Raw genomic sequence first — 24,982 nt, forward strand, 5'->3', positions numbered from 1 at the left:
CCGCGGGCCGGATGGATTGCCGCTACTTATATCACGCCGCTCTTAACGAGATAACGAGAGATCCTACTATATTTTACCCCCCTGGTAGATGAGTACATAACTTCTAACGCAAGACTAGTGAGTTAGTTTGATAAGCCCGACAAGCTAAACCATTACACGAAAAGTCAATGCTAAAGGCAAACATTACCCTGGCTCAAACTAAATCTCGAAGCCCAAAGCCACGAAAAGAAAGAACCAAAAAGAGAAAAGAAAAAAAAAACCAAAGTCACATTTGTTACACGCTCGCCGCAACACAATCGCGATTGCACAGTACCGCAATGTACGGTGTCGTATCGCAAAGCATCTATTGCAACATTCCTACCTGGCTAGTCGTGCGGAGGACATACCGCTTCCTAAGTATACACTGGAGCCTTACATAATGGCGCGACGCCGCAGCGCCGTTGGCGGTGAGTGTGGCACAATTTCTAGGTAAGCATCTTGATCCCAGTTAGTGGGGAGCGGCGCGATCTCGACAGCCTCGAATCGAATCGACCGCCCAAAAGGGATACACCTCATCCCTGCTCGTGCATGGCGCTACGAGAGACGACGATCGCGATGACTTCCCGTGCTCCAGTCCCCCCCACCCTTCTCCGCGCTGGGTCAGGGCCGCTTTGTATTACTTCAGTACGTTTGTTGGGAAATCGGAACGGATGGCTTGGACTGGGATGCATCAAACCGCTTGACACATTGACGCATTGATTGATGAAGAGCGGGCGTGCAGGAGTGCGTCACGTCTAACTATCTCCCCTCCCCTCCTCGGAGTCGAGGCGAGTCGAGTCGCCCATCCTCAGGCGCTCTCACTCTCACCTGCACACTTACCGGCGATACGGACTACGCCCCTACTATTACCTGCGCATGAGGTGTTACAAAGTGAGAGACCAGGCCCCCTTTTCTTCAGCGCCAACAAAGACTGTCGTTGATGCATGCATGCATGCATGCATCCATACGAATATGAAGATGTTGGACGTGCTGCGTGGTGACGACTTCGACTGTCTAACAAAATGACGGTCATCGTCACTGTCGCCCATCACCGTTACCGTCACCGTCCGCGGCAAGGGCGAGGTACCTGCGCTACAGAGATCAGTGAGAGATCATATCCGGCGGAGGAGGCTGCTTTCTGGTCGACGAGGACTCCGAGAGAACGTGTATGCGGTTCCCGCTCCCCGAATCTCAAATTCAAATTCAACTTCAATTCCCACCATGTGAAGAGGTCTCGTTGGACCAAGATGCCGGGATCGCATCTTCCCACAAAGATTGCTATCATACAATTTCCGCAGCAGGACGCCGACAGCACACTCGGATTCGAGCACCCTCGTTGCTCTGCCACCCGGCGCCGGGCTCCGCAGATGCAGCTCATGAATTGAACATGTCCATCCAAGAACAACCAGAAACACCAACTGGCTTATAAAGCGCTCCATTTCCGTCCAGTTTCATCAGATCCCTCCGGAGGCGCAATCAAGTTGGCCGTCACAAATTCCCTTTCCAGATCTCCAAACTTTTGCATAGCATCCCTGGGGTTCGGCGTTGCATACTCTGACCGAAGCAGATCTATCCAGATGTTCCTTCATCATCCGATATGGCCGGCGCTCACATTTCCCACCCGCTATTAACGCCCCCTCCTGGGGCAAACGGCCCCGTCATGTTCTCCCACGTGGCAGAGCCAAAGATATCAGCCACGTTGTAATCCATATTGCCCCAGAACATGGGGTCCGAGTACTCTTGTATGTTCGTGTTGCTTCCATCTCCCCCGGTTCTGCTCGACCCTGATTGACCGGGGAGATTCATGTTCATGGTTGATTGCGCAAATGCTAGATCCTGCGGTGTGGCATACACGGCGCTGCCGATGCCGGGGTTGAATTGGGGTTGAGTGGTCGGCTGACCGCGGTCCCAATTGGAAAAGTCAAACATCGAGAGGCTGCCTGTAGGATTGGTGAGGGCCGAGGGATTGTTAGGGTCGAACGTGGTGGAAGGTGTCCACGTTTGTGTGCTGTTGGGGGTCGATGCTTGATGTTTCGGACGCGGCTGAGAATTATTCCCAGCTGCCGTTGAGATATGTCCTTGGATTGGTGAGCTGGTGGTGGAGTCTGCCGCCGAAGATTTACGAGGACTGGCGTCTTCGTTGCCACTCGTGGTGCGCGGCCGTTTTCGAGATGGCTGATCGAACTCGGTAGGCATGCTCTGCGGTGATTGATCTGGCTTAGGAACGGTAAGGAAACCGTTGATCGAGGCCTTCCGTGACTGAATATTGATCAGGAGTAGGCTCAGGACTTTGTGACAATTTTGCACGGTGTACCACCTGATGTTCATGCTTTCCAGCAGATGCAGGCACGCTTGCATATCACTGAGTGCTCGAGCTTTGGCATATTTGCCCAACTGGCAGGCGAAGGCGATGATTAGGCCAGACATCCACGCCGCAGACAGGAGACCAGGAAGAAACATCGATTGACCCTGTTGTCTATGGGCTCTGAGACCCGCTAGAATCCCACGCGCAGCTCGAATGCAGAGCTGCAGGCCGTGCTGGAATTCGGGAGTGGACTGGTCGAGGGAAAGGCGAGGCCGATTGACCAGGAGAAGCAGTCGGTGATACAGGATCTTGAAAAAGCTGGCAAGGTGCTGCTGCGGAGGACCAACAGGTGATGTGTCGGCGTCACCGCCTGCAGATGCTTTATGACCATTGGTCGTTGAAGGTGTTGGGTTTGTGTTGGTGATATCCGCGGATTCATGGTTGCTCCTCTCATGGCCTGCCTCAACTTCACCACTCAGAAAGCCTGGGAGATCATTCCACCAAGTCTCAATGTCGCTGGTAAGACGCAGAATTTGTTCATGTTTGGGAAAGCGATGGTTGATGCTTTTGTGAAAGACTTCAATGATCTGACCAGTCAATTTGCCCCACTGCACATAGGCGGTCAGGGCGGCCTCTCTTAACCTTTTCTCTTGAGCTTCAGGCCCGTCGTTGTCGGATTGTGCCACGCGTGGATCTTCTGGGAGCGCACGTGGAGGGGGCATGTGCATGCTCATATCTCCATCCGGATTAGGCATCAGATCTCGCGCAAGAGCCTTATGAAGCTCGGGCCCCGATAAGCAGACGTCGATGTCATCGTCTTGAATCACGTTGGGATCGCCGAGATTTAGATTGCAATGCCGATCCAGGGCGTATGCTGACCAGAATATCCGTTTGCGGATTTCGCAATCTTCAAGCGAAAGTTGAGCATAGCGGAGGGGACATCGATGCAATCCAGCATGATAGACTAGTTTAATGATGATTCCAGCAACAGTGCTGGCTTGGCGAATAGCCAGAGTGGCGGTGAGATAGAGTTCGGCGGCAAGAATGGCTTGAATGGTAACGAGATCATGGTCGATGGCCAGGCAACCAGCCACTCGAGATACATCGGCGGTGGATTTAACGCGCGATTCCATGGGAAGATGAATATCGCTCCGGTCCAGAGAGGCGATGTTGATGATCAGCTGAAAAGTGAGCAGTTTCCGCAAGTCGGTGGGAGCAGGGTTGTCCTTTGTCGATTTCGAAGGGCGACGCTGTGTGGAATATATCGTTTCCATATCCTTGATGAAACTAGGGCCATGGAGGAAGGGGAACAGTGGGTGCCACGCGGTAAAGAAAGAGGTTACCAATTCGATGGCGATCTTTTTCGCTGGAGGTTTGCCCAGAGCAGAGGCCAGAATCGTGGGGAACTGATCGGAGGTGCTTGGTCCCTCGTACAGGGGGCCATTGTAGGAGCGACCTTCGGCATCCTCGCCCGTGAGAATATCCTCGCTGGCGGGAACGGCATTGGCACCGCCCGTGTTCGAGGAGACGAATGCGGCGGAAAAGGCACGTCGCACCGTGTTGACGAAGTAGACACCGGAAGAGCTGCCTAGCCAGGCGGTGCCATGATTAGGGAGCTTCTTGAGGGTGCCAATCTCTGATGTGTGCGTTGGGCGTTCTTCTGGTAGGTTGTCACTGTCAGATTCATTGGTAGCGGCTGTGCCCGAGGTTGACGAAGGAACCGCTGGTGGCGTAGGCTGGCCGACACTGGGGGATGGATTGTTACTAACAGTCGACCTCGGCGTCATCTTGGTTGAGAATGGGCAAGACCGAGATCAACGCTGAAAGATAACGATGGTCTACTGGGAGATGGGGGTGTACGCGGACATGGCGCAATGAATTGATGAACCACAGGGGCGCCGGGCCCAGGTCGATGGTTGAAAATTAGAGGATGGCCCGGCCTGGATTAAAGACGTTGGATGAGAGTTGCGGAAGTGCGCGCATGTGAGAGTGACACCAGGTGTGCGGTGTTTGTGATGTGTTTGTCCTGTGGAGAGCAGAGGTAGAGGCAGCGGCGCCAACAAGGACAGCAGCTGCAGCTGCAGCAGCGATGAGGAAGCGACGGGATGGTAGAGAATTTTTTTTTTTTTAGCAGGAAGAAAAGGGCAGGGGAAGAGGGAACTACAGCCGAAAATTGAGAGGGTGAGACGAGAATGAAAATGAGAATGAGGGTGACGGGCGGTTAAGCGAAGAGAGGCCAGCGATAGGGCAGAGGCTTGTTGACAAGGAGGATGAAGAAGAAGTGAACGGAAGACGAATCAGATTGGGACAGAGGCTTATGGAGGCCAGAAGTTAGGGAGAGAGACTGGGAGGAACAAGCAGGTTGTTGACTGTTAGTTTTGTCTCTGTTTTGGCGGGGAAAAAGGTGAGAAACTGAGAGGTTTCAGAGATGGGAGCAAAACGTTGACTTCTTCTTTCCTCCAGATGGCATTGATTTGACTCACAAACAGGCCACGACGCCCCCTAAAAAAAAAAACAGCCCGGAACTCGGTGGGCATTTTTGGGCACCCCCCCTTCAAGCTCTTGGTGCCCTCAACCGTCGGGCTAGTTAAGCATTGGTGGTGTCAAGGCCCAGAGATGACGCCTGAAAATCCCGCAATGGAACCTGGGCGAGCCTAGTCTTCCGCGCCCAAAACTCGTTGGACGGAAAATGGTCTTTGTCTGACAGAAAGGAGCAGCCGTTCTAGGCCGTGCTTGGCCGTGCACGACTCGGAGCATTGTGTCAGACAGTGGAATCAGGCCCATGACGTCGGCTGACTAACGCGCCCCAAAAGCCCCAGCCGCTCCTGGACTTTCTTTCTTCCTCCTACCGTCCACTTGCCTGCCCTTAACATACCATCCACTCCCACAACACATGTGTAATAGCTCCCATTCTACCTCATCTACGTGCGGAACACGCCGAGCATCTCGATCCCTCCCGGATATTCCACTCCGTCAGGCTTCCGCCAGTAGACCTCGTTTCGTCATTTCGGCCGTCCCGTGGTGCCACTGTACCTCGTGTTACAGAACCTCCCGCCACCTCTGCTACTGGGAAATGAGCGTTTCACTCTCCTCCATCAGCGATTCTTGGCCAAGTCAATCACTCATTTTCAATCACTGGGCACTATTTACCTAGGCACAAGAATGGATTGGTTGATATTGGTGCCCAGGAAGGAAGAGTAGACGCAGTTCTCTTGACCGACCACTTGGTACTTGGCGGTATCCCAACTCTCCCCTCTAAAAAGGGAATGGTCAAGCGGGCATACCACATCCAGATGGCAATGATCGCCTAAATCCGCAGAACCACTAGTTGCTATCATAAAAGGCCCCGTCGTTCGTCAGCTTGTCGATGGCTTCAATCGGCAGAAGTCGGACACTCTAGCAGGCTTTCTCCTGTCGTGCTGCAAGTCTGTGCAGAGCACAAGAGGAAGCGGGGCGCCAGGCAGCCTTGGGCTTACCCCGGACTTCCTCTCTCCCGGAGCCATGACCGCAGCCCCAAGAGCAACAGCTTGTCCGTGCAGGCCGCAACTAAACCGACTATCTACACTGGGTAAGAAACAAGCCGTTGATGACTACTCGCGACATCCGTTGATTGTTCGAATGGCAGAGTTTTCCATGTGGATGCTTTTGGTACTTGTACATGCCCTATCAGGAGAGACGCCAGATCTGCCTCCCTTACTTCGCAATCCCAATGACTCCATCCCCCACTCGGATCACTACATTGGCGTCAATGATATTGGCCGTCTTGAGAACATCCACCACTCCCTCCATCACCCCTGCATCCACCCCTCTCGTCCCATGCACAAACTTCACGTCCTTCAACCACTCCCGACCGTCCTCCTCAGAATAATGGCAACCCGCCTCACCTGTCCCGAGCATCTTGATGCCAGCGTCTGGATCCTCGTTAAACATCTTGATGCCCTTATCCAACGCATCGAAAATCTGCTTCAGGGTCTCATCCGAGCGCGGGTCGGGAAATGCGTCAGTCGAAGCAGCGATATGCCAGCTCGGCCAGGGCGTGTAAATCTCGCCAATCTTCTTCAAGGGCGTGTCGTCGCCGTGGAAATAGGGCTTGGTAGTGAAATGTTCCCACATGAAGAAATCTGCAGTGTTCCCGGTTACTCCGTCGCGAAGATCCTTAAAGGGTCCCAGTGGCACAAGCGTGAGCCCCTCTGACTCTTGGTCCTTGGCCTGATGAAGCCACCCTTCCTGTTGTGCAAGAACAAAGGCCATGATGTGACTACCGCTGCCCATCCGACTGACGCCCACTCGTCGATGTTGCTTCAGATCATCCACGGACGAAATATCGTCTCGATTTCTTCCGGTGACGATGGCCCATCGAAGAGGAGTAGACACCCATGACCCGACAATCGAGTACCCTTTCTCTTGTAGCGACTGTCCTTGAACCGAGGGATTAAGGAGTCCGGCAACCCAGCCTTCAGTCAGCCCGATTGCGAGGTCGATTTCCTTAGAGCGAAGGGAGGTGATCATGTGGCCAGTGCCAGAGGGGAACGGGACAAGGTTGATCTGCAGGGACGAGGGAAACAGGTTGTGTTTGTTGCAGAAATGAAGGGGGAGGAGGTAGTGTTCGGGCACGAAGCCAATGCGGATGGCACGGCTTGCCATGTTGGTGGGATGCCTGGATGATCGTGCAGGGGGCCGTGGTGGTGATGGAAGGAAATGCCAGACGTCGAGACACACAGCCGGTCGTCGACTTGTTGCAGCCACGGGGAACGAGCGAGCCGATGGTCTAAGATGCGAGCGCAGTCAATGGCTCATCCCGTGTCGTTTCTTGCCTTGATGGCCGTCCGTCTCCGAAAAAGTCTCTATGCACCACCCCCCTCCCCCCTCGACCCTCTCCGACTCGTTCGACCCCTCCCCCGCAAACATCAACATCATCATCAATCCATCGACGGCCCGAAGTTTTTCCGAACAAATGCTTTATTCCTCGACCAGACCTCGCTCACTACATTGCTCGAGTCAACTGTCCGATTTCCTGTTGCAGTTGCAAGATCAACCACTCCTTTGGGGCTCTGCTTTTTGCTCGCATCCTCCGGCCATTTCTCGGTCATTCCTGATCATCCTTTTGGCCCTTGACTATTGACTACCACGGCGGGGCGGCCCCGTGCGTCTTCGGAATGAGCTCCGCTCCTGATTTGCGGGGTTTCCGCGCTTGTCTTATAAAGAGCTCAGGAGAGTCAGCTGCAGCGCAGGGATCCGTGCAATTTTGATACTGGCATTGTCTCAGGCTTGCTGGAAGTGGTCAACAGTTCTTGTTGGTTGGCCAACACCCTCAGCTACCTCCTTGGTTTGTGGTCCGCTTCGGCTTCAACTGGACGGCAAAACGTTTAGCAGCGCGGACGAGGCTTGGGGCTTGTGGAGGCCGAAATACCACCGCTGCGCGAGCACAAGCAGGGGCCAGAGCAAACGGTGCATTTCGTCCTGAATCCTGCATCCTGCATCCTCCATCTTGCGTCTCGCTTAAGGAGACTCCACCCCCAGATTCCACCAGGGGCCTGTTAGTCTGATCCGCTTGCTTCCAAGAAAGGACCAAGTGCAGCAGGAAGGAAGAAAACGGAGTAGGAGCATCCAGCTCGAACCTGTCGTATCGAGCCCGTCAGGACGAAGCCCAGCCAGTCTTGTCGAGATGTCCGAAAAGCCCAGGTACAAGTACATCTTGTACAGTTACTTCCGCAGCTCCTGCTCTGCTCGCATTCGGATCGCTGCCAATCTAAAGAACATCCCGCTCGAGTACAAATACATCCACCTGGTCAAGGGTGAACAGCATGGCCAAGACTATGTGGCGTTGAACCCCAGCGAGTCCGTGCCTACCTTGATCGTAATTGACCTGGAAACAGGCAACGAGGTCACCAGAATCAGGCAGTCGATTGCCATTTTGGAGTTCTTCGAAGAAGTCGAAAAAGGAAACGGGATGAAGCTGCTCTCCAGCTCAGATGATCCGTTGGGGAGAGCCCGGGTCAGGGAGCTGGTGAACATCGTAGCTTGCGATATTCAACCTGTCACGAATTTGCGTGTGTTGAATTTCATCAAGCCCTTCAATGTCGAGGCCATACAGTGGCAGCAGCATTTTATGACCCTAGGGTTCCGGGCATATGAAGAACTAGTCAAGACCTATGGGGGCAGGTATAGTGTCGGTGATGCGGTGACTATGGCAGACTGCTCCCTTGCTCCGGCGGTCGATGGGGCACTGAGGTTTGGCGTGGATGTTCAGGGCCAGTTCCCACATGTGTGGAGCATCTGGGAGGAGATCAAGCAGTTGGACGCGTTCAAGAATGGGAGATGGGATAATCAGGAGGATACTCCAGAGGAGCTGAAGGCGAAAGCGTAGCATGGGACAACTGCCGTACACTTGGTTGGATGGGAATGCCATCTACTCTCCCTTACTCTCTTTTACCAAGCAGCTCGAACCTGCCTCTGAGCCGAGTAAAGAGCCTGCAGTAAGCATATCTCTATTCATGAATCATGCCATTGGGTGTTGATCTCATTTTTTTTTCTATTCAGCACCTTTGTCATTCAGCACCTTTGTCGTTTTGCAAACTTCTTTGTTCTTGATCCTATGTTCAGAATGAAGAATAATGAAGTGTCCTCTTTCTAGACCGAGTCTTCGGTTTCGTATTCCCGTAGTCGTGACAGCAAGTGTATAACAGAGACGAAGCGTGCAGCGACGTGACATGACGTGGGCCAATGCTGCAACGCCTCGATTTAAGTGACGACAATTGAGGCTCCCCGAGCTTCCAATCAACACTCCTTCTTCTCGCCATTTCACCATTGTAAAATCTCCCCATATCTTCAACAAGGTATTTAATTGTGATACTCTTGTCCTTCGACCCATTTATACGCAAGCTACGCTACCGCTTTCGCTTACAAGATGGAGACTGCTGGGCTGGGCCTGAACATATTTCAAGTCATCCAAAACGAACTTATTCAACGTGAAGGAAACCGCTCCACTCTGGGTCTTGGGTCCCATCTCTCCATTCTGGAAAACAGGCTCAAGAACCAAGAAGCGAAGACCAAGAATGGCCTAGTTTGGAGACCACACCACACTATTGCACCTATTTTTGCTCCCACCCCAGAGACGAGAGCCATCGTCGAAGCACAGAGAAAACGACTCTTAGAAAGAAAAGGAGCCAAACTAACAAAGGACGACAAGGACCCGACGATGCACGTCCGAGATGACGAGCTTTGGGAAGTCCATCGCCATTTTCCGAGGACTGTGCTCGAGTTTAAGGAACTTCGATTCCACCGTATGTGATCTATCTCATGCTGTGACTAGAGTTTGCTCCCTGATACCCGGAAACAGCTGACTGGGTACGAAGCTTGCTTGAATTCTACTGCGTCAAAGTATACCGGCCAGATATGAGGCCAGTAGTTATAGACTCAGCCGACCGCCTTGTTGACATTCAACATAACCTCGAGACGTGCCTCGAGGAGTTGGCTACCACTTGGGGACTCAATTGGTTCCGAATAGGGGGACTGAACTTACCCGGCCTAACGCACCATTTCCCGAATCCCTGACAGGGTTGAGGCTCGCTCAGCTCATGCTAGATCACATTCTGCATCTCGAGATGCGGCATAACAGCTAGTTCGAGAGGACTTTCCACGCCTCCTCCATGCCTTGGCCTAGCTTTAGTGCATTTTCCCTCATCGAAAACATGTTCTCGGTTTGGAAGAAGTTCGGACGACCATAACAAGATAGATGAGCGGTTTCGGTTGTTCCTGAAAGCTGGCGCAAAACTCAACACATCACCAACGATCATCATTGACCATAAGTTCTATCAGAGACATGCGAAATCTCCTTATTGAGGGAAACATTGACTCGCTTACATGGGTGTTTAACATTGCATTTTCAACAATGAAGACAAAGACTGACTAGACTATAGACAAAGACCTCCGTGCTAATTTGAGTAAACATCAGTTATTTTGGGACTGACGTTCGTTATATAAGACAATGTCTCATTGTGCGAGATAAAGAGATTCAATATCCCACTAAATCGACCATACGATATGCCGAAATACATTTCAACCAGCAAGGCTGCACCTCGAAGGAACCTCTCCGCATGCAATACATTTTGGACCATATTGATTGAGATTGGTCAAATACAATAGCACTCTCAACCTCTTTTCTCTCCGACCGTTACTTGTTTCCGACATGGACTTATCGCTGCTCAAAGCTCCCAGGAATACACCCTGCACCTCCCCCTCCGCAGCTGGGGAAAGCATACCTGCCTGGCTTTATCGACGGGCCCTGTTTCTGCTGGACAGAGATTGGAGGGCCGGCACGTCCGGGAGTTATCAACACATTCGAGATGTTCTCGCGACACAAACAGGGCTTCGTATCCCTGATGCTCTCATGACCGCTATTGTGGCGCAGTTCGCTAGTTTTGGCAGAAATATACTTGCTCAAATAAGAGCTTTTTCAGAAGCAGAAATGAGCCCTATTGCAACAGACCAGATCCAGCCGGTGCGTCCTGTTCGTGAACAGACATCGACCACACCGAGCGCAACAAACAGACCGCCGGGTATGAATATACGCGATATTGCAGAAACCATTCTTGGCAATCGTACGCCAGCGTATGACTCAACAGCAGCGGCTCAGAGACAATCGACCCCTGGAGCATCCTCTCTTGCGGCTTTGCCAAACGCGCCCTCAAACCTGAGGAATATACTGCAAGCTGTTACGGGTACTCATTCTAATGCATTAGCCACTCACAGCTACCTTGCAACTGCGAAGACGAATGGAAAAGGGACAAGACAGCGGAGGCAACCTGTTCCTCCGCCAAATGATCCCATCGCTGAAGAAGCGAGGAAAAGACTCCAAGAGTTCCGAGAGCAGGCAGCGGCTCGCCGAGAATCAGACAGAATGTCACGCGAAACAGAAGCTGCCGATTCTGAAAGGAGCGATGATGCTGGAGGGATCGAAGGCAGTAAAGCCACTCTAAATGTGGATAATACTACGGCTCACTACAGTCCTCGAGCACTCGAGGCAGCCCAGATTCTTTTCAACATTCATAAAGAAGTACTACTACAAGTCTCTTCATCACAATTCCACCTCCAAGGCACAGAAATTAACCAAGAAACAGAACGCGCTAATCATGGATATAATCTTGGAGCGCGACAACCTAGCCGCACTCCACAACGATTACATTACTGGCAGTCATCAAGAGACCAGTTTCCAGCGCCTACTGCAGAGCATCAAGTAAGTCAGGTCCAACAGAGACTTCCCGACGACGACGAGCATGAAGAGACCTCACACTCCAATGGCAAACATGAAGATGCTAATGCCAATGCCAATGCAGAGGAAACGGATATTCAAGACGATACCCCGTCGACGTCAGAATCTGAAGGAAGTCCGACAGGGAAAACACATCGTTCGGTCCAAAGGCGTCTGCGCCTTCTGCTAGAACCCGTGCGATTCAACGCAGGCATCGGTCCTTTTGAGAATAACCACACTGAGGAACGAGTGAGCCGTGACGTGAATTACATCGCTGATCCAGCCGATTACAGATTATATCGCACTGCCTCAGGTCAGCAACGCCGCGTGATACGTCATGGACCGCCGAGTCTGCCCTCGTCGCTGCCAAGGCCCGATCGGCCTACAAACATTAGCGAGCACGAGCTCGACCTCAACTTGCACTATTGGACTAGTGCGGATGGTTTGAAAAATGACATGAAACCGTTTAAGCCAGATTTGAATCCAGCACCTCCAAAACCAAGGAAGTGGGAAGATGTGATTGCTTTGGCGCAAAGAGAACAAGAGGACGCACAGCGCGGTGTCTCGGCCGCCGCCGGCAAGGCCAAAGGTCAAAAGCGCAAGGCAGCGGGGACCAACCAGAGAGCCAAAGCCGCTGAGAGCACGAAGAAACCAAAGAGCTCGCACGCAAAGCAAAAAGCGACAGCAAGCCGTCGCGGAGCGGGGACGACTCCCACACGGCTTGGAACCTCGTCGCGAGAAACCAGGTCCGCGGCCAAGAGGAAAAAGGGCCAGGCCGCTGAGACCGACAACAGTGACGGAGATACCCAGTAGTGGACAGTCGGGCAGCGACAAGCCGAGCGGCAGTGACGAAGCGGCGCCTCCGCCGAAGAGACCACGGATAAAACTAATCGTTAGGGCGCCGTACCCTGCTCAAGGCACTAGTTAGCACTGCGGCCGAGAGCCAAGGAAGAGGGTGATGGAAATTTGTCGCGATAGGACCCGAAAGGTGTCTCTAAGGATAAAAATGGCGGAAATTCTCATGCTCGAGCAGACAAAGAAAGCGCAGCTCGAGTGATGCTTGTACGAGAGACCCAGCACTTTATTGAGTCCATTGTCGCGCACCACGCAAACTCCATGGACTGTTGCGTTCTTGCCTTTGAAAAGACCCGGTTCGCCATGTATTGTGGAGGAAGCATGAGTGGAGCCTGCGCCACCAGAGTAGGTAAGCAAGCTTGGTTTAAGCACACGACAGATGGGAGGTGTGTGCGTGTGGACTGCTGTGGTCAGACCGACCCAGGCCTTTGAAAGTTCCCTGTAATTGTATATTGTATATTGCATATTGCGTGTTGTATGCTGTATGTTGTATACTGTATAGTCCACGTATATAACCAGAAGTATTCAGAGCTTAGATGTATTTTTCGTCCCGAGCAATCCATGTAATGTCAGCTGGCTAGGTTGGTGGACTTTCAGCCGCTGAGATTGTCGAGGATCAAGTCGACCTCCTCGCCCGCCGTCTGCAGGATGTGGTTCGCCGGGTACGCCGGCTGCCAAGCGAGGTCCTCGGCGCCGTGGCGGGCGGTGAATGTGCATCTGTGGTTTCAGCGAGGGATCTGCGAGCTGGCATGGAGACATCTAGGGAAATAGGGGGAGGAGAGGATAGGAGGGGCATAGGAAGAGAAGGGAAGGGAGAACGGCCAAGACCGAGAGGTAAATTCGTAACAAGAAATAAACCACCCATGTACGTACCGTCCACCAAGGTGTAACGCGACCAACTCCTTCGGACACCCTAACGCCGCGCCCATCTTGCCCAACACCTCGTCCGTCGCGCGCTCGACGGCCCCGGCGGCGGTAGGATCGCCGTCAACCATACCACGCTGTGCCAACCGTGTGCCCATCGCGGCGTACAGATCCTCCCAGACCACGTGGCCGGACGAGGCGAGGTAGTAGCCGTGTTTGCCGCTACCGGGGGGTTGAGTGCCGGTGGCGTTACCACTGCCATTGGGGGAGGAAGAGGACAGGATTCCCCGTAGCAGGGCGAGGTACAGGCTTGTGTTGTCGAGGACGTGGCATACGGGCCAGGACTACACAGTGTCGATCAGTATTGAATCGCTTAGCGAGTAGACGGAGGGATCTCAAGCTTTCAGATTCTCCCGGGAGACACTGAAAGAAGAGAGGTGGATGGACAAAACGTACAGGGCGTCCGCTGTCGACGCTGTATACGCGCCGCAGTGCCCGCGCAGCGCGCACGATCGCGACGGTCTGGATCGAGATGCGGTTTCCGAACCCTTCGCCTCGGCCGTCTACCCGCTCGCCCCGTGAGGGGATCGGGCATTGGTCAGTTTAAATCGAACAATATAATTCCCCTGTGTTTATTGATGGGAAGGAGAAGGGAAAGCGGGAGAGGGAGTTCAGGTGTGTTCATGTGGCATCATGCACACAGACAGTTAACTTACACACGATACAAGGCACGAAGATGTAGCTGTGCACGCCGAGAGACTCGGCCTGTTCGATGACAGTGTTGTTCGTGTTAACGGCCTAAAAGACTCCGAAAACGGTTTATTTCTCTCGTTAGCCATGCCGTTGTTGCATCGATATTTCCTAGGAAAGGGGACTCTATGATTTTTAACTGCCGCTAATAAGAACTTACCGACTGCATCAGCGGGATGGGCGCCTCCTGCGCCTTCTGGATCTCGTACAGATCGGCCTCAGTGTCCAGGAGCGGGCGGTCCGTAGGCGCGCCGGCGTGGCTGGAGAAGATCTTTGCGCCGCTGGTCTGTATGTTTGGTGCGTGGAGGTTGTCAGAGCAAGGCCGTCATACACTCACACGGCCTTGGTAGACATTGGGCACGAGGCTTTGAAAAAGGCAGGGAGAGAGGGACGGCGTCGATGTAGTACAGCATATACATACATGCAGGAAATGGACATCGAGCCCCGTACTCTGCTTTACCTCTGCTAGAGCGCGGATAAAATGCACCTGCGCATCGGCAGTCATGGCATCGACCAGGAAATACACGATGCTGATCTGGTTGGCGACCACGGCCTCCCTCACTGCCACGCCGTCCTTGGTATCGAATTGGAGAGGCTCGGCCACGGCCCCGAAGTGCCTCTTCACCAACGTCGCTTGCTCGTCGCTGCGCACCAGTGCAAATAGCCGCTTGTACGCCGGCAGAGAGGTTTGCGTCCATTGTGCGAGCAGTGTGCCGCCTAGATAGCCTGACGCGCCGGTGATCAGGATAGTGTGGGACATGGGGAAAGCGGTGGTAGTGGTGGCAGTGGTGGGTGGAAAGGCGATTGAAGCGTGAGGTTTTAACGAATGGCGCACCGTAAGTCTCTACTGTGTGACTTCGTTCTGTATGCACGTTGCTGGTATAGTCTTATAAACAGAACATCATACATAAATCGTGAGCATGAATGGATGGATTAACCAAGTATGTACTCCGTTCCTAGCATGTTACTTTGTATTTGAAAGCATCGGACGTTTCTCCAACTTCAACGACGGATAAACAGCTTTTCCGGGCGCCGGGTTGGAGATACGAGGTGTGAGATGCTCCTCCACCGTTACCGGCAGGTTGCTCCGCATCTTCGAACAGATACTTCCTAATGTTGCGCGCTCTCAGTCGGGTATAGGCGTGAGAATTTAGAATACGAAACCTTTGTATTTAATATCGGCCGTTTATGAATGCAGAAGGAGACTTTACTATGCCTTCACACACACCCACCAGATCCGGCCTATCGAAACGACTCGTATCTACGGAATAGAACCGTCCATTTCCAGCTACGAGAATTTGTAGCTTTAACGCCCGACAGGTATGTGAGAGCCCCATGTTGCCACCAAAAGCGTGACAAAACCAACTCACGCCGAAGCCGGAACAACAGGAGCCTTCCTCAATTCCACCACCGAAGACACGCTGTCTACTTTCCCAAGCGCCTTGCTTTTCTCCTCCTCAGCCTCAGCATCCAAGTCATCAACATCCTCCAGGTCCTCTCTCCTCAGTGCTCGGCACCCTCCCTCTTTCGTACAGATCATTACCTCTGAGACGATGCCCCGGACAACGGTTCGCCCCCACCCCTTCACTCTCCGCAGCTCGCTCTCCTTTGCCGTCATGGGCGCAATGATTGTTTTCACGCCGACTTGTTCCATGACCGTTGCGCCCAGGAGCGTGACGTAGAGGAAAGGATGTTGGATGATTTCCACGGCGAAGGCGTCTAATATCGCGCGGGCTTTGGATAGGTAGGTGGCTGATTCGGATTGTAATCGGGAAGGGTGTTGCGATTGAATGTAAGAAGAAAGGTACAGCAGGTTTGTGCAGATGACGCCATTGGGTGACGGGAGGGCATTGTCCGTCCCGGGCTTGAGGCGGATGATTTGCTCAGACGGAGAGGAATCACTGGGGATGGGGCATTGGAAGTATCCGCCAGTGGTGTTGGCAATGAAGTGTTCATCCAAGTAGGATTGCAGTCGAGTAGCCCAATCGAGATACGGTTGGGAAAGGGTGAGATCGTAGAGGGCGAGATTTGCGAGGGCGAGGTACGCGTAGTCGTCGACAAAGGCTTTGTTGGCGGTGTCATCGGCATCTGGACTTAGCTGAGAGGCTGGTGGACCTGCCATCCGTACCAGCTTCCCGGCAGATTCGTCATACATGCCTTTTCGGATGAATGCTGCCGCCCTTTCAGCGGCTTCCTGACATCTTGTGGCGCGGTGTTTGTCGATCGTCGCAAGAGTATTTGCCGCACGAGCGAGGGCCGTGATGGCAAGTCCGTTCCACGCGGCAACGATTTTGGTGTCCACCTCGGGCTTTTCGCGTTTCGTCTTACGGTGCTCGCGTAGCTTTGCACGACCAGACTTGACGGTGCGGACGATCTCTTCTTCCGGGATACCGAACTCTTTTGCTAGTATGGAGGGTGTGGCATGGATGTGTAGCACGTTCTGGGTCAGAAATTCGTCATGCATGTCATGCTGGGCGGGGACGTTGCCATCCGGTTTGACGCCAAAGTGGCGAGCCAGGATGGCTGCGTCCCGTTCACCGAGGATGGACTGGAACTCTTTGTATGTCCACACGTAGAAAGCGCCTTCCTTCTTGTCGTCCGACATTGCTCCATTGCTCATGGTTGAAAGGGTGGTGCGCGAGTCTGCGTCTTCGCTCGAGTACCAGCCACCCTCTGGGTGGACAATCGGGGATTCAGGGTTCGTAAAATACTCGACTAGGTTGTAGATCGTGCCCAAAATCTCCGGATCCCTGCCCAGCGCCCAGGCATCGCAGTAGCAGCCGAGCAACTGGGCATTGTCGCACATCATCTTCTCAAAATGCGGAAGATTCCAGTCGGCCGTGACGCTGTACCGGTGGAAGCCATAGCCCAATTGATCCCTCAGCCCGGACCTGGACATGGCAAGAAGAGTATGTAAAGACATCCTCGCAGCGGTGAGGCAAGATTCTCTCCCTAGGATTCCGGGGACAGGACTGAAGAAGCCGAAACGCGTATGAGTGGAAGGTAGAGCGATGGCTGCGCCGATTCGAAGCAGAAATGTGAGGTTTGATGGCGTCGGGAACTTGGGTGCTGTCGGACTTGGGCTAAATCCCCCGTGCGTTGAGTCGTAGCGAGAGATGAAATGGCTCAGGGCGTCGTCCAGCAGATCCAGGTCCAGTGGCTCGGGCGGATCCGACGCACTAGGTTCAGCTTCCCGAGCCTGGCTGTTCGAATGGGAATGGATGCCTTCACCGGCAAAGGCCAGTAATTGGTCCGTAATTTCCGAAGATGATTGGAGACATCTGTCGCGCTGTGTGGTCCAGACCTCCTTCATCTTCTTCAAGATCCCGACGAATGTGACCGGAGCCTCGTCATGAGGAGTGGCAGGCATGAGATTGGTGGTAGGGGCGGGCCCGGGCCAGTATGTGCCGCCAAAGACAGGTTTGAGATCTGGTGTCAGGAAGACATTTAAAGGCCATCCGCCCGAACCTGTCGTGGCTGTGACATAACTCATATAAATGTCGTCTAGATCCGGCCGCAATTCCCGATCTAGCTTGATTGGAATGAAGAAGTTGTTGAGAATCTCAGCCACCTCAGGAGAGCTAAATGACTCTCGTTCCATCACGTGACACCCTTGAGAACAAGTCAAACCAAGCACATTTAGCTGAATCGGGTCTCTTACAATGGCATGCATTGTAGCCGATACTCAAGAATATAAGCCGCTGGTAGCGCTTGGCGAGAGATAGCGTTTTCGGGGACCATTCTTGCCAGGCTACGGGATTATCTTTATGCGCCCGTAGCTGTCTCACGTCAGGGTCAACAACTATTTCCTGTTCTGATCGAACTCACATAGAGGGACAGGCTATTTGCCAGGGCATTCTGCAGTCTAAGTTCAGGCTCGCCGTCGACCATGGAGGTTGGTTGTGGCCCGACTGGCCAAGATATCAGGCGTGCTGGTGTTTGTCGAGAGGACGAGAAGCCAGACCGACTAAGTCGGCGCCAAGAAGGTATAGAAATAATATGTTCAAGAATTCAATGCCACACAAGTACGAGAGAACCCGCGATTATAATTGGGGTCGTGGCGATGGAAAAAGAAAAGTCTGATGTTAGGGTGGGCACGTGGGTCGGAGTTGGACAAGGCTTTGCGAGAAGTTTTGCGCTTGGGGTCGGAAACCGCCGGCAGGAGTAGAGCCGACAAGAAGCGGAGACGTTTTGCGGACCAATTCCAAATGCAGGGGAGAAGACTTTCTGGCCTGAGGAGAGAGATGGGATAGGCAGATCCGAGATGGATGAATTGCTGACAGAAGAAATTTTTCAGAGAGGGGGCAAAAGGGCAATCAACTCAATCACGAGAAAGCGAAAAAAGGCAAAAGTAGGTGGGAGGTGACAGGGCAGCCAATCACGAGAACTGATAGTCTATCAGCTCTATCAGCCCGCTTAGTTAATCTGGGGTTGAGCACGTGGGGCCGCCCGTTGACTGATAAGGCAAGGCAAGGCAAGGCTAGGGGATAGCGAGTACCCAGTATAAGCATCCTGCATTACTGCTCGTCCATGGCCATCTTCTCCAACATCTCCTGCTCTTCCTCCTCCATCAATGCGCGCAGTTCGGCTTCCTCCTCCGCGGTCAACATCGCCAGATCCGCGTTGGGTGGGGGTTCCTGTTCGAGAAGCTGGGGGTTCTTGGCCTCTTGCACCGCCTTGTTCAGATCCGCAGGGGCCAAACTCCATCTTCGAAGCGTTGCATCGATGCTGACACTGATGACGAGATCTCGGACCAGACACAGTCCTGTCACTTCTTCATAATGCCCGGTAAAAACGTGGTGGAGGTCTCCAGTCGCCTTATTCCACACACGCACATTTTCGTCTCTGCAAGCTGTCACCACCCAGCCATATTTATCGTGTGTCACCACATCTCGCACAAAGTCGGGGTGAGTCAATGTCGTGTCAACGTTCCAGCCCTCGTCTCTCAAGAGACGCTTGGCTGTTTTGTCAGCCGAAGCTGTCCATAGATCTCCATCCTCATCGAAGTGCAGCTTGTACACGCTCGTAGCATGCGCCGTGATCGGGGGAGAGACTTGGAATTTATGCGTGGTGATGTTGGATACCGCTGGGACAGAAAAGGACAAGATTTCTTGCTTGGAGGTCGAAAGCATCACAACAGGCGAATCGAGTGGGGAAAGAGGGTCTAGGACAAGACATTCGATACCTCGGGCTTGGGGTTTGATGGAGCCAAGTGGTTGTCCGTCCAGAGCCCAGAATCGCACGTCTCCATCAGCTCCTCCTGAGATTAGAATATCTTGTTTATCAGGAGTCCGAACAACTAGAAGACATTTCACAAAGTCTTGGTGAGCAGGAAATGAAGATTGATCGATGACTGTAGGTCCTTGGAACGAATATTTCCATATGGATTTGTCCCAGCAACCAGAATAAATTTGACTGAGAGTAGAAGAGCCTGTAGCAACCTGCGCAGCGTGAAAGGCAAGGCTGGTCAGGGGTGCCTGAGGGCCGCTCAGTGTCGAGGAAATCTCGCTTGTAGATAACCGCAGACCCGTCACTGAGCCCCCGGCCTCGGCGACAAAAACAACATCCCCAGTAGCATCAAAACAATAGTTGACACCGGCAGCTAGCAGTTTTGTGGGGAATTTGACTGGATCCCCCAATGTGTTTGCTGCCTTCTGACGTTTCCGATCACTTTCAGCCAAAGATGCACTGGAAACTGATCAGCAAGGCTCCAGACGGAGGACAAGTAGGTGCAGCGACGCACTCAGTCTGGAAATAGTTGCCTGCTTGGTCACCTGCGCTGTAGCTGGTCATGGTGGTCGATGGCAGACACCTTTGAAAAAGACAACAGAGGGACAAGATAGTTCCAGTGAAGGCAAAATGTTTGATATTGCGCAGAGAGAGTATAAACTCCACGGTAATGCCAAGGTGCCAAGAGTACGGTCGAGCTATTGACACTAAGTGCATGGTGTTCAGGTTGTTTAGCTTGTTTGTCGCTCTGGCATTTGACCTGCCCAAGCCTGCCTCACCTTCCGCAGCCGCTCAAATTGATCTTTTCTGCTTCTTCATCACACAAAACAACTTCTCAAATCCTCTGCCGTCACCAACCCTACCCTTCTCTACGCCCTCGGATTTCCTTCCCTTTATGTAACACTAGTGTTTTCTTTATTGCCTTCTCTTGCTGTCATCATGGATATGGATCATCTCATCGGTCAGCGTTTCAACCTCATCTCGAAAAGTGAAATTCGGTAAGTGAACCTCAAGATCCTCTCTACATCTACTCTAACACCTCTCTCACCTGTAGCTATGTCGGTACCTTGCACGAGATAAATCCCGAACAGTCCACAATTGCCTTGGAAAATGTCTTCTCCTTTGGTACTGAAGACCGCAAAGTCGACAAATTCATCCCCCCTTCACAACAGAAATATGGCTTCATTGTCTTTCGCGGAAGCGATGTCAAGGATATCAAAATTGCGGAAGATGAGCCGTCACAGCCATCTCCTCCACAGAGCATGCCGAATGACCCTGCCATATTGGTATGTCTTGTCCCTTCCCTGTCTAATCCTGTCAGCGTGATGAGATATCGGATGTAAATTCACAGACCTGTTCTGAAAGCGCAAAGCCATGTGGATGTTTCCGTTGCCTTCCTTCTGATACTTGCTTCATTTTTGCTCCTAATCGACCTCGAAGCCTGATTTCTCGAGTCCCGCTAACCCTGCGTGAAAATCTAGAATGCGTCGCGACCGGGCCCTGCTCTTCAGGGAGTCCCGCGTGACGGTCCCTTTTCTCCAGAGTACCAGCATCCTCCTCCTTTCGGTGGCTACTATCCTCCAAATCAATTTGGTAGAAGCTACGGCCCGCCTCCAGGAGGGTTTGGCCCCGGTCCTGGCTTCCCCCCTTATGGACCTCCGCCTCCTGGGTATTTTGGTCCTCCCGGTGGCCAAGGCTTTCCGCAAGGTCCCGGCCCTCACCTCTTTCCACAACACCATCAGCCTCCGATCGGCCCTCAAGGGTTTCGCGGCAATATACCACCACCTGTTCCGCAGCCACAGCCTCATCCTGACTCGGGCGCAGGCGCAGAACCTCCTACCTCGAACCTGACGTCTGAACTTCCAGGCAGCAACAAGGCCCCTGAATCAATCTCTTCTCCTCCCCTTCCAAAAGATGCTCAACCTCCCGCACCCTCTCCCTCACAACTGTCCCATGCACAGGTCGCTGCCAAAGCTGCTCCTACGTCTGCCCCTGCGCCAGCAGTGGCGGCAGCGGCGGCGGCAGTGGTGGCGCCTCCCAAAGCTGCACCTACAGGACCGAAGAATACCCGTGTCACACCGGCAGTCCCGCTCACCGTGAATCAGAAGTCTTTCACTCCTCCAGTCCCCACTGCGGTGGATACTTCAGCGACCAACGGCGCTGGTACAAAGCCCCAGAAACCTGTACCCTCACAAGCTGCAATGGACGAGGCGGCGCGACAGGCAAAGGAAGCGGTCGCAGCAGCCATGGCAAAATTGAACCCCCAAGCAGCTGCGGCACAGGCCAAACAGACTCCTTCAACGACCGCAGTAGATGCTTTGACGAAGAAGGTGGCAGAAATGTCTACATCAACAACGAGCAATGGGACCGCCCGGGGTGGTCGAGGTGGATTCAGAGGTGGTCGAGGTGGAAACTACCACCGTGGAGGTGGCCAGAAGAAGATGGAAATTCCCAAGTCTGACTTTGACTTTGAATCTGCCAATGCGAAATTCAATAAGGAGGACCTCATAAAAGAGGCGATCGCTTCGGGATCTCCCCTTGAAGAGAATCCAACACAGGAAGAAGGCGACGGAGAGGCAGGGAAACCCACACCGACCAGAAAAGACAGTCTCCCCACGGCCGGTCCAGCCTACAACAAGTCAACTTCGTTTTTTGACAATATCTCATCAGAAGCAAAGGACCGAGAAGAAGGCAACGACGGACGCGCACATGCCAGACAGGTGCGCAGCGAAGAGTTCAAGAAGAACATTGAGACCTTTGGTCAAGGGAATGTGGATGGTGGTTATCGGGGACGCGGAAGAGGGTCCGGCTACGGTCGTGGAAGACAATACAGCGGGACGTATCGAGGCGGTTATAATAGCCGCGGGTACGGTGGATACAACTATCGTGGTAATCGAGGACGGGGCGGACAAGGGCAGGGACAGGCACAGGCACAGGCCCAGGCTGGTCAGGCTGCTGCGCAGACCTAGGTCAAAAAAAGGATCTTGTTCCTCAAACATGCTAAGAAGGGGCGGCACATTTTATCACAAATCTTGCGTTGTTTATCATCGCCTCGCCTCGCAAGGGAGTTTGGAAGGGTTCGGACCCGGGCGACCATGGGGCGAGAAGGGAGGAAAGCACTCTTGACAGCGGGATGGGATGTATGCATGCTGAAATGAGGAGTCGCGGGCCACAGGCATGATCACGAGTTAAACGCCGGTGCTCACGGAAACTGAAAGATGGAAGGCCGGGCCAGTTGGTTAACGCCACCACCAATCAAGCAATGTCCATCGTATGGAAGGGGCTATTTTGCTGTCGAGCTGGGACTGGTGACTGCCTAGGAGATGGCTTGGTATGGACTCTGTACAAACCCAATCCAGACAATACTGGAGCTGAAATAGGACTGATTTATTGATCACACATGTCAGCTCTTTTATGAGAGTCTTGGCCCACCTTTCCTGCCTTTGTTTATTGCAATTAAGAGCTTTAATTAGTGATCTCGTCAGCGGACCCGCCAAAGCCTCGGGACACCCGAGGCTGGGACCCTGCGAGAGCCTTGGAATATCTTTCTCCCACAATATACGGAGCATGATCCGAGCTTCTCGACAAAGATAAAAAGGAGCGCCGGCGTCCTCGCTGTTCACTCGACATAAGACAGCTCATCTTGGATAAATGCCCCAGAGATGAGTCTGTGAGAATCAACTCCTGTCACTTTGGTTGACATGAACTACGACTAGCCAGAGAGCTGGCCGTTGCGCCTGTATGTGCATCCATCCATTGCAACATTGATCAGGGACCGGCCCCGACTTGACTTGACTAAGCGAGCAGACCGTCGCTAAAACATTGCATCGAGCTCGAGCATGTCGAATCAACACTCTGGCCGCCCTCGCTCGCAGTCGTACGTGGAGAAATTTCTGTTCGTCAATTACGATTCGGGCAGTCCAAGCGACTCACTTGATCACTCGCGAGTCCTCTCCCACGTCCGTCAAAACTATCATAAATGGCGGCGAAAGCAAAGCGTCAAGCATCTTCAGGATCTCACTATCGTCCCTCGCACCGTCAAGCAGAAATTGCTGCTTCCCACCTCCAGACGACGCGCTGTGCCATCCGAGAGCAGCCGGGATGTGCGAGGTCGTATTACAATTCCCACAATGACAATAAAGGGCAGCAAGACTCGCAGCAAAGGTACCTCTTCTGAGTCTGCGGTCGGGTCTCTTCTCTCGTCATCATCGATCAATCTGCTCAAGGGGAATTCGGACCCTTTCAATGCCTATCCGGTCAAAATCAATCCCGAAATTAACGAGCTGATTGCATTTTATCGAGATTATCTTCTTCCCGCACAGTATCATGTTCCTTCGACAGCATGGGTCAGCTCCGCAAATGCGAAATTGGACTGGACTATCTGTATCTCGACACTTCAAGAACCAACTTTGGCAAAGGCCTTTATTGCCCGTTCTGCAACGGTTGCAGCTGTGCTCAACCCCGCGTTGCGGACACTGGCTATGCGATATCGCCTTCAAAGTATTCAGGAGTTACGGGTGAGACTGCTAAACCACGCGAATCAAGTCGGTAGTGACATTATTATCCTCCAAATCATTATGCTACAGAAAGCTGAAATCGTGGACAAGAATCTGACAGCTGCTGCAGCACATGCAAAGATACTTCAAAACTTGTTCCAGGAGCAGCAGCGAAGGAATCGCACAGTGAATTTTACACTTCTGCAATATGCCCTCTGGAGTGACACTCAAGTTTCGTCGATCTTCATGACTCCTCTCGCATTTGATGTTGGGCCCAGCGGCTGGGTAGTAAACACGATGCAGCCCCTCTGGGCTGCTGCTCTAGAGCAGCTCAGATCAATCCCACAGTGGACCACCCTTCGAGATGATTCGGAAAAATGCCTTGACCCAAGTGTTGAAGGTGCAGAGCTGAAAGCATTCTTTATCTCTCGGAGGACGACTCTACAGACCTGGTTACATTACGGCCTCAATGGTCTACCCGTGCCACCACTCATAATGTTGTGGCTAACCACGACCGCCTGTCTCCAGCAGGGGCGGATGATCAAACACTATATTCAGGCCGTCCACAAAGTTATACAGGGTATGTCTCCGTCATCAGCAAGTGGAGAAAAAGATGGGGACTCTGTGGAGGGGAAAGAGTATTGGTATACCCAGCAATATTTGATTCTTGCAGAATTTGTCTGGACGCATCATTTAAGCTACAAAGTCGAGGTCTGTGGCATAGACCTTTTCGATATGGTGCCGACGCAACTGAAGAATCTTCGGGCGGCGCTGGAGCGTGCTGAAGATTTGAGTCGAGATCTGACACACCACTGTTCACCAAAATATCAGAATGCTCGCCTCTGGGCCCTCTTTATCGGCGCACATGCCGAATGGTTGAAGTCAAAATCCAAGCAGAAAACTTCAGAGCCATTTTCACCATCGCATAAAGATCTCCTCGAGATGAATCAAGCGGAGAAGAAATCACCTCGCGCTATCAAATGCTCCAGGGACAACGAAAACTACGACTGGGAGAGCTATAGAGAGATAAGCAATCGATGGTTTTCAACCCGACTGGCTCGCCAGGTGCGGGACATGAAAATGTCGATATGGGAGGATGTCTACCCTGTTCTGAGGGGATTCAACTATGCAGATGTAATTCAGCCGCTGGGAGAAGAGGTCTTCAACCAGGCTATGGATATGCTCTGACTGCTGCTCTCGATAGTGTCAGTGCAT

At 52.8% G+C, this 24,982-nt stretch overlaps 10 protein-coding genes across 10 annotated transcripts; 5 read left to right on the plus strand and 5 right to left on the minus strand.

The window, feature by feature from the left end:
• Positions 1-1,626: 1,626 nt before the first annotated feature.
• On the minus strand, positions 1,627-4,110 carry A1O5_06869 (uncharacterized protein; the record flags this gene model as incomplete). Its single annotated transcript, XM_007747460.1, has 1 exon — positions 1,627-4,110. The coding sequence occupies one exon, from the start codon at positions 4,108-4,110 to the stop codon at positions 1,627-1,629; it is 2,484 nt and encodes an 827-aa protein (XP_007745650.1).
• Positions 4,111-6,016: 1,906 nt separating this feature from the next.
• A1O5_06870 (alpha 1,3-glucosidase) lies at positions 6,017-6,967 on the minus strand (the record flags this gene model as incomplete). The annotated part of the gene is made up of 1 exon (XM_007747461.1): positions 6,017-6,967. The coding sequence occupies one exon, from the start codon at positions 6,965-6,967 to the stop codon at positions 6,017-6,019; it is 951 nt and encodes a 316-aa protein (XP_007745651.1).
• A 1,021-nt stretch (positions 6,968-7,988) lies between these two features.
• Positions 7,989-8,690, plus strand: A1O5_06871 (maleylacetoacetate isomerase; the record flags this gene model as incomplete). The annotated part of the gene is made up of 1 exon (XM_007747462.1): positions 7,989-8,690. The coding sequence occupies one exon, from the start codon at positions 7,989-7,991 to the stop codon at positions 8,688-8,690; it is 702 nt and encodes a 233-aa protein (XP_007745652.1).
• A 540-nt stretch (positions 8,691-9,230) lies between these two features.
• On the plus strand, positions 9,231-9,614 carry A1O5_06872 (uncharacterized protein; the record flags this gene model as incomplete). Its single annotated transcript, XM_007747463.1, has 1 exon — positions 9,231-9,614. One exon carries the CDS (start codon positions 9,231-9,233, stop codon positions 9,612-9,614), a length of 384 nt encoding a protein of 127 aa, XP_007745653.1.
• A 1,176-nt stretch (positions 9,615-10,790) lies between these two features.
• A1O5_06873 (uncharacterized protein) lies at positions 10,791-12,386 on the plus strand (the record flags this gene model as incomplete). The annotated part of the gene is made up of 1 exon (XM_007747464.1): positions 10,791-12,386. One exon carries the CDS (start codon positions 10,791-10,793, stop codon positions 12,384-12,386), a length of 1,596 nt encoding a protein of 531 aa, XP_007745654.1.
• A 635-nt stretch (positions 12,387-13,021) lies between these two features.
• On the minus strand, positions 13,022-14,802 carry A1O5_06874 (uncharacterized protein; the record flags this gene model as incomplete). The annotated part of the gene is made up of 6 exons (XM_007747465.1): positions 13,022-13,145; positions 13,302-13,636; positions 13,749-13,855; positions 14,009-14,090; positions 14,203-14,328; positions 14,464-14,802. 6 exons carry the CDS (start codon positions 14,800-14,802, stop codon positions 13,022-13,024), a joined length of 1,113 nt encoding a protein of 370 aa, XP_007745655.1.
• A 606-nt stretch (positions 14,803-15,408) lies between these two features.
• A1O5_06875 (uncharacterized protein) lies at positions 15,409-17,933 on the minus strand (the record flags this gene model as incomplete). Its single annotated transcript, XM_007747466.1, has 3 exons — positions 15,409-17,654; positions 17,704-17,821; positions 17,871-17,933. 3 exons carry the CDS (start codon positions 17,931-17,933, stop codon positions 15,409-15,411), a joined length of 2,427 nt encoding a protein of 808 aa, XP_007745656.1.
• A 626-nt stretch (positions 17,934-18,559) lies between these two features.
• A1O5_06876 (uncharacterized protein) lies at positions 18,560-19,835 on the minus strand (the record flags this gene model as incomplete). The annotated part of the gene is made up of 2 exons (XM_007747467.1): positions 18,560-19,730; positions 19,786-19,835. The coding sequence occupies 2 exons, from the start codon at positions 19,833-19,835 to the stop codon at positions 18,560-18,562; spliced, it is 1,221 nt and encodes a 406-aa protein (XP_007745657.1).
• Positions 19,836-20,210: 375 nt separating this feature from the next.
• A1O5_06877 (uncharacterized protein) lies at positions 20,211-22,240 on the plus strand (the record flags this gene model as incomplete). Its single annotated transcript, XM_007747468.1, has 3 exons — positions 20,211-20,269; positions 20,326-20,557; positions 20,753-22,240. The coding sequence occupies 3 exons, from the start codon at positions 20,211-20,213 to the stop codon at positions 22,238-22,240; spliced, it is 1,779 nt and encodes a 592-aa protein (XP_007745658.1).
• A 1,161-nt stretch (positions 22,241-23,401) lies between these two features.
• Positions 23,402-24,955, plus strand: A1O5_06878 (uncharacterized protein; the record flags this gene model as incomplete). The annotated part of the gene is made up of 1 exon (XM_007747469.1): positions 23,402-24,955. One exon carries the CDS (start codon positions 23,402-23,404, stop codon positions 24,953-24,955), a length of 1,554 nt encoding a protein of 517 aa, XP_007745659.1.
• Positions 24,956-24,982: the final 27 nt, after the last annotated feature.

This window comes from Cladophialophora psammophila (genome assembly GCF_000585535.1).
Source record: "Cladophialophora psammophila CBS 110553 chromosome Unknown aczJe-supercont1.10, whole genome shotgun sequence".
NCBI lineage: Eukaryota > Fungi > Ascomycota > Eurotiomycetes > Chaetothyriales > Herpotrichiellaceae > Cladophialophora > Cladophialophora psammophila.